The sequence below is a fragment of the Sesamum indicum genome, linkage group LG3, assembly GCF_026168435.1.
Source record: "Sesamum indicum cultivar Baizhima isolate 11 linkage group LG3, ASM2616843v1, whole genome shotgun sequence".
Lineage (NCBI taxonomy): Eukaryota > Viridiplantae > Streptophyta > Magnoliopsida > Lamiales > Pedaliaceae > Sesamum > Sesamum indicum.
In genome coordinates, this window is record NC_142659.1 from 28,242,875 (window position 1) to 28,251,528 (window position 8,654).

Sequence of the window (8,654 nt, forward strand, 5' to 3'; positions counted from 1 at the left end):
TTTATCTTATGGTAATCATCAAAGTACCCCAAAACCCTTATCTGATTTGACATTTGTGATACCAAAACCCTTATATTCTTCATCGATTAATAATCATTTTGGCTCTTTAATTAATACTAATCATGATGGAATGAGTCATCTGCCAAGAAACAGTAATTACCTCCCAATATATATATATATATATATATATATATACACACATTTCTATCTTACAATTTGTTTGTGTTATTAATTGATTGTCAATTAATTGTTAAAACTATATATTATTTTGTTAAAAAGATATAATAGTTTGTATAATGGTAACTAAAATATTTTTTATCAGAAAAATATTTTTAGAGTGAACTTAAAATATGCTTAATTATATAACATCTTAAATGAATCTTTGAAAGTAAAAGATCGACACCCAATTTTTTTAAAAATTTTGACAAACTTATTTAACTTTTGAAGTCGTCATTAATTAATGTCATTTTACAAAATATTGATATATATATATATATATATCTCCAACACTTGATAAAATTGTATAAAATTTGTGTTTATGATAAAATATAGTATCTTAAATAGAAACACATCTATAAATTAGGTAAAAAAAATGAAAATTAATGTTCCTAAATTGATAATAGATTTTCTATATTATATATAATGAATATATATTTGACGGAATTAATTATATATTTTCTCTATTTATATATGCATCAAGAAAGATAAAAACTAGACGGCCGGGACAATAATGAATGAATTGTCAAGAAATGAATGGTACTGGTGCATGTGCATGTGTATGATCCATGCCAACAAGTTGATGATGCTAAGAACTAGCTGTGCCACATATATATATATATATATATATATATATATTGCATTGAATTTTTATCGCAATTCCTATTGCATTTCGATCTATATATATACAAGTCAGAAGCATAAAATCTTATCTTATATAAATTGATGATATAATTTTTATACAGGTCGTGATGCTAATAAATAAAATAAAATATAAAATATAAAATAAATTATAATATACATGTGTAATCGGTATAACCCTAATTTTATTTGAAAAAGATTGTTTTGCCCCTAAGAGGCCTGAATTGCAGATTTACCTGAAAGACCCATGTCTTCCTGATCAGGTCAGGTCCAGCGACCCGATCCTGACAACCTGGGACACGAGGAAGACATCTATTGGACCAACAGAATCTCCAGTTTTACACTATAAATATTCCATGCTTAGTGTATTTATGGTACGCCCTTTCTACTACTCTTTATCTTAGATTGCTCAGGTTCGCTAGCTCAATAGCGACCTGTTTACACGATCTTAATATCAAGCATTGACTTAAACATTGGAGGGTTTTAGTTGAGGGCCACTCCAACAAACTTGACAATCTGCTTCTTTCTTCTCAGGGTCCTTACTTCAGTTTGGGAGAGGTCGCTCCTTGGAGGACCAGTCCATCTAACCAAGAAAGTCGCACAGATTTCGACCCGAATCAATATATATATATATATATATATATATATAGAGAGAGAGAGAGAGAGAGAGGGAGGGAGAGAGAGAGAGAGAGAGTTGGAAAAAGAGAGATCTGAAAATGCGGAAAGCAGATAAGGAAGGTTGAGATGAGAGGTGGGTTTGGAAGCATGCATTATTATTATGTTCATCAACTCTATAAAATATCATATGACCTAACTTTGTAATTATACGTACAATACAAGTTTATATATCATCACAATTATATATATATAGACATAAAATAAAATAAGAACAAGAAATTGTCGGGCTCCATATATATATTCATTGCCTCTCACACACACATATATTTACATATGGATAAGCAATCGAGCGTATTTCATACTATAATTTTATATATTTATCTATTTTTCGGAGAATATAATTAATTTATTTACACTATATATATATTATTGATTTTTTTACTTATATATGATTCAATTAAGTTTTGAACTAAAAATTTTGGAATTAGTGTAGACAAAGATAGGTAGCGCGTGTTGCCTAACATGCATGATATTCATGAGCGCGTGATACTCAAAGTAATAATCATACAAATTCAAACATACGTACATTACATAATTTTACATTTTATAACACGATGTTAAAAATCAAAATGCACTAAATTAACATCAACTAACTCATCTTATATAAAAATAATAAATTAAAAAAGATATATATATATACAGAAATATGGGACCCAATTAAATATGAGTACATACATACATACATACATATATATATATTTGTATATATATTTGGGAATGCTTAACCTAAAATGGCATGTAGATAAAACATGCAACTCTAATTTTAGGCAGGCTTGTGGGGGTTGCTCTTAATTTGTTCTTTGTATTGTGTATGGTGATGAAATAGAGAGAGTTGGGGGGTTGGCGGGGGGGGGGGGGTGCTGGAAACTGCTGTGCAGAGAGTGCAGAGGCACTGCTCAAATTGTTTGTCATGTTAGAAGCAGACAGGAGTAATAATAGCTGGATTTTGTTTCTTCAGTTACAACCAGGGCCCCCCCCCACTCTCTCTCTCTTCTCATGTTCCTCTTCCCCATCTCTTTCTTTCTCTCTCTACACACATATATATATGTGTGTGTATGTATAGGAGATGGATGATAGTTGTTGAAGTCCACTACTACCAATTATCAGTTATCACTGCATGCATGCTCTGTTTGGCATTTGGACGCATATACGTACATACAGAGATACATGCACCTCACGCACACACACACACTCACAAATAGCTGAACTTAGAAGAATATATATATATATATATATATATGTGTTCTAATGTTAAGGTTTCTTGTTTTTCTCTCTACGTAGGGTATATACATACACCTATATACATGGGGTGATCTCATATATATGTATATATTTGTTATGCTAAAGTAGTATTAACTTGCAAATCTTGAAGTTCGTAGATGATAATGATGATCATGCATATGTATATATATATATATATATATTAGATGTTTTTATTCTGTATTATTAATTCTGATCTGTCCCTATATTATTGGTCCATTTTCGGCTTACCATATTTTAGATGGTAAGTGTAATAAGTAAATTTTCTTGAGTATTTTTTTGTGTTGCCCTCGAAATATAAGCCACATATTGGAAAGATTTTTTGTGTTTTTTTTTCTTTCTTTTTTTGGGGGGTGGGGTTGTTGGGGGATGCATTAGAAATATTATATATACTACAAAAAAAAGAAAATATATATAATACATTATCCAAAAAAATTCATGTGACGATATAAAAATTATGATCATATGCATTAATGAGCGATAATTATTTTTTATTTTATCATAATAATAATATTTACAGTTTTATATTATGACAAGAATTTCACAAAAGTGTTAGATTGGTATAATAGAAAATTATATATAAAGCTGTCATTATTTAAATAATAAGTCATACATGTATACTGATAAGATAAATATATATATATATATATATATATATTATTTTGGTTGAGTTGTGGAGAAATAAATAAATACTGTTAATAAATTTTATATTAGATGATCATGATATTGTTGCTAATATTGCTTTTCTTATAATGAAATTGAAGCTTATTTAAAATGTCCCTAAATATCACAAATACATGACAACGAGTTTAAATTCCACCAACGTGGACATGTAAATTCATTTTCAATTATTCATTATCTTTTAATGAATTAATTATATAATATATTCTTTGTTTAGTAAATTAATTATTGATTCATTTATTTAATTTTAAGAAAATAATAAAGTTAATCACTTTATTAAGAAAAAAAAAGGGAAGTATAAGAAAAATGGGATGAAGGAGGATTGTTTTATATATATATGTGTGTGTGTGTGTGTGTGAACTTTTAAATATATATATATATATATATATAGATAGTTTAATTTAATTACTAATATGATCGATATGGTAAATAATTATTTACAAGAACGAATAAATAAATATGTTACCCTTTTATGGGAAAATGTTCCACATTCTTAGTCCCGAGAAAGAGTTGGGTTCTTCCTTAAAGATGCCATGTTCAAGAAAATTAACTTCAAGGTTGTTTTTTCTCAAGCTTTTTAAAATAAATTTTGGAGTAACAATTTTAGTAAAACTTTTGAAAAAAAAAAATTTATTGGCTTACAAAATCACAATTATGAAAACTATTATATTCGAGAAATTATGGGGGGAAAAGATACAACTGCCTTGGAAAAGTTCAATATATATAATTAAGGGATAATTACACTCCTCTCCTTTGAGATTTAGTGTAATTACATGTAGGTTCTCTATAATTTAGAAAATTGCATCCAACACCCCTGAGGTTTGCTTTTATCTAACAAATTAGTTCATCCATTAGTCAAAATCCACTAATTTGTTGATATTAACAAAAAAACTTAACGAAAATTGATATTTACTCTCAATTATTACTGACTTATTGCAGATCAAATAAGTTTTTCCAAACTAAACTACCCTTATAACAGCGAAAATATACTTCCTCAAATGTGTTATTGCATGAAGATGTATGAGGGTAATTCGACCATAAAAACACTTGTTTGACCCATTATAAGTTAGTAATAACTCAATTAGGGGTACATGTAGAATTTTTTTCGATTTTTTTTGTTAAAATCAGTAAATTCGGTGAATTTTGACTAATGGAGGGACTTATTTATTAAACAGAAACAAACCTTAAGGATACTAGATGTAGTTTTTCAAACCATAGGAAATTTATATGTAATTACACCAAATCTCATTGGAGAAGCGTATAATTATCCCTATAATTAATTAACATTTAATAGTATTTTTAGATTTATAATTATAATCATTTAGAACTTTAGTTCTATGATCTGTTAGGATTATAACTCCACCTTTTTCTAATTTTGCAATTTTAAGACAAAACAATTCACAAAATTTTACAGGAGTATAGGATGCCAAACAGATATAATTACAGGACTAAATATAAAATTCAACCAATTAATTAATAATACTGAAAACTAGTGATGATTAAATGAGTGGAAAGTAAGAGAATTAGGCATTACTCTAATTATTGCAAGAATCAAACCATTAATTACTAATTACTAGTGTCAGAAATTAAATAATTAAATATAGAAACAGCAAAGTGAGTAGAGTAGTCATCAATTCTTGAAATGACATAATAAAATTAATTATATAAAGAACAAAACCCAAAGTATAATTTTGGTGATTCAACTTTTCCCAAATTGAGAAATATGCTCATGAAAAAAAGTGCATAGATTTCTCCATAAATAGATGTGGGTAATAAAGTTTGCAAGAAATGAGGAAAGTAATGAAGATGGGCAGTGGCTTTTGAAGTAAGGTTGCAGTGGAAAGCATGAAATCCCTCTTGGAAAAGAAAAGCACAAAGTTATGAGCTTTGCAGTACTGGAAAGGGAAGTCTCCTCTTGGAAAAGAGCAATCACTAACAAATATTAATTAATAAATTTATAAAAAAAAATAAGAAATAGAAGTTCTGCATTATTTATTTTGTGATTAGTCGCTCTTTCTATACTGTGAATCAATTTTATTTTGGAGTTTGCTTGATTTTGATAAATAAAGTTAGTCAGTGATCAATATAAATTAATTATATACTCCACTTCATAGATCAGGTTTTGTCATATTGTAAATTAATGATGTTATGTTTCGTTTCTCGTTTAATTCTACGCTCATTAATTTACACTTCTAAATTTGATTTCATGTATTACATTAAATTGAAAAAAATACTTTATATAGAATCTTAGAGTAGGTGCACTTATATCTCATTAATTATGAAATTTTCGTTAATTGTTTCAGAAAATTGAAAAGTTAATAGCTTTGTACTTAGCATTTTATATTTTTCATCAGAATACTTCTGACGAAATGACTAAAGCGATAATTTTTTTAATTTATGTAACTATTAATGAAAAAATCACAAAATTAATGGGACGAAAAGTATATTGACTCTAATATATATATATATATATCAAATTAATGTAATAGGAGATGCAACACAATTTACAGTAATAACTCGATTGCTAATTAAATAGTAAAACTTGCAAAGAGAAAAGAACATTAAATAAGCAAATTAAGAACTAAGATATGTAATGAAATGAATTAAGTTGAAAGTTGGTGTCTTAACGTTAAATGATAAAAACTATATATTTATGGTAGAGGAAGAATATGCTAAATTTCCATTTTAGGTAGAGAATGTCGTGACCTAATAGGGAAGCTGGAAACAAGAAAGAAAAGGGCAGGCGGATCCTCTTTTAAAACAACCGACACCTTAACCCCCCTTTTTTTTTGTTTTCTCTAATCATCGATCTTTCTCTGACACTACGGATGGAGAAAACTAATAAAAACCCAACAATGTACATATATATATATATATATATATATATTATATTATATTATTACAGCCCACAAATTCAAGGAAAAGGTAATTTAATGATGTCTGAAAGAGGAGGAATAAACAAAGAACATAGAGCAGCAGCACTATATGTTAGAAAAAAGAGGGAGGTGGTGGAAAGAAAACTACTCTCTACACTGTAAGGGTACAGTACAATGAGGAGAAGGAAGAAAGGTACAAGAAATTAATGGGAGTAAAAATCCAATTCAAGAATTTCCACATCAGCCGCCCTCATGATCATGATCATCTGAAAGGGGCCCAAATTTTGGAAAAAAGAAAAGAAGAAGAAAAAGGAAAAAAATCGAAAGCTACCCTATTGATGATGAACTTGTGTAGTTATAATGAGAGGGTCTGTTTCAAGAGGAGGTGATGACTTTAGTACAAACTCATCATTAGGACATAAAATGATCTGATCAAGATTATTATGAGTACTGTCAGCCCTTTTCTTGGTAACTTCCTTAGTCTCTGCTGTTGAAACTGGCAGCAAAGAACCAGAAGAAGAAGAATTAGATGAAGAAGAAGATTGAGCTTTTGTGAGTTCTTTGGCTCTTTCTACTTGTAGAATCCAATCTGTTCTACACAGGACAAAGAGCATTAGCAATGCGCAACACCCCTGCGCTGCTAGCAATCCTAGCCACAGCCCAGCAAACCCCAGTTTCAGCCCGAATCCCATGAAGAACGCCACCGGCATTCCAACCAAGTAAAATGAACCGAGGTTGATGTTTGCTCCAATGGTGGGCCTCGCGCTTCCTCTCAGAACCCCGCAGCCAGTGGTCTGCGGGCAGTTGCCGAGCTCGCAGAGCCCAGCTATCGGCAATGCCACCGTCGTCAGCTCAAGAATCTCGGCATCTCCTGTGAAAAACCTGCCCCATCTGTGCCTCATAAGCGTGGTGAACAGCATGGCGGCGACGCCTAACGCCACGGCGCAGAAGAGAGAAACGATCATCGAAATGCGGGCCTTGGCGGGCCGCCTGGCGCCGAGCTCGTTGCTTACTCTGGTTGAGACTCCAAGACTGAGGGAAGAGGGGAATACATAGACTAATGAAGTTGTCTGAATGAGAATTCCCATTGAGGCGATTGTGGCTTTGGGGTTCGATAAGAGCCCACAAAGCATTATCATCAGCTCATACCACCACCACTCGAGACAGACAGAAATGCAAGTGGGAATTGCCAAGGATAGAAGAGACGACCAGCCCTTCAGACAGTCCAGGCTCGGGGCCACCCATGATCCCTTGTACACGCCTGAGAAGTATATATATGAGCAGAGCAATAGAACAAGATTGAGGTTTGTTAAAGCCATTGCTAAGGCCACTCCAGCAATGCCCATGTTGAAATACTTCACCAGGAGAAAGTTCAACGGGACATGAAGCAGAACTGAGATAGATGAGCAGTACGTCAATGGCAATGTGATGCCCTGAGTCCTGAGATAGATTCTCAGAGGATGAAGCAATGAAAGGAAAAAGAGGTCTGGGATGGCGAAGAGGATGAAAGTCTGAGCAACTGATGAGATTTCTTCATCTTGATTACACCATAAGAGGATTCTTTTCATGTTAAACCACATGAAGGAGATGGGAATGCTGGTGGTGAGAAGCAGCAAGATGGTTCGTTGCAGAGCGAGGCCGAGTAGTTTCATCTGCTTAGCGCCGTAGGCTTGGCCGCAAATGGGCTCCATGCCCATGGCCAGGCCAGAGATCACCGAGTAGCCGGTAATATTCGCAACCCCTATGGAAAGAGAGCCGCCTGCGAGCTCAAGTTCACCAAGGTATCCAAGAAAAAGCATCGAAATCATGGCTCTTGAATATAGTATTAGCCCAGTGATGGCTGTTGGTCCTGATATTTTTCCTATCTCTTTGATTTCTTCAAGAGCCTGAAATCAAGAACATGAAACAAACATAGATAAATAACTAGGAAGATCCCTTTTATGAATTACATATATATATATATATATATATATATGTGTGTATGTGTGTGTGTGTGTAATGTTAGTAGTACCTCAGAAGGATTTGGCCAGCGATGAAGTTCTTGATCATCAATGAGGAGATCCATGGTTTTGTTGGGGTTTAAGAGATGGCTTTTATTGGTAGAAATGAAGGAGGAAGGGGAAGAATTAGGCTTAGAGTTGCACATAGCTATAGGCAATCTTTCTTTCTTCTCTTGATGTTAGATACAAAAAATGTTAATGGGAAGAGTTGGGAGTTCAGAAAGATTAAAAAAGAAGTTCAAAGAAAAGGAAATTCAGTTTGGGGGGTGATATGGTTTTGTTTTTGAACCCTGGATGGGAG

At 32.1% G+C, this 8,654-nt stretch overlaps 1 protein-coding gene across 1 annotated transcript; it reads right to left on the reverse strand.

Annotated features, from left to right (window-relative positions):
- Positions 1-6,390: 6,390 nt before the first annotated feature.
- Positions 6,391-8,643, reverse strand: ZF14 (MATE efflux family protein). Its single transcript, XM_011075996.3, has 2 exons — positions 8,365-8,643; positions 6,391-8,239 (listed from the first exon to the last, which is right to left on the reverse strand). The coding sequence occupies exons 1-2, from the start codon at positions 8,497-8,499 to the stop codon at positions 6,686-6,688; spliced, it is 1,689 nt and encodes a 562-aa protein (XP_011074298.1). The 5' UTR covers positions 8,500-8,643; the 3' UTR covers positions 6,391-6,685.
- Between the last annotated feature and the right edge of the window lie 11 nt (positions 8,644-8,654).

Excerpts from the sequence above, each read along its gene's own strand:
- ZF14 (XM_011075996.3), bottom strand. The coding sequence starts at position 8,499 with ATGTGCAACTCTAAGCCTAATTCTTCCCCTTCCTCCTTCATTTCTACC. Across the intron at positions 8,240-8,364 it reads GCTGGCCAAATCCTTCTGAG|GCTCTTGAAGAAATCAAAGA; the intron begins GTACTACTAACA and ends TCTTGATTTCAG.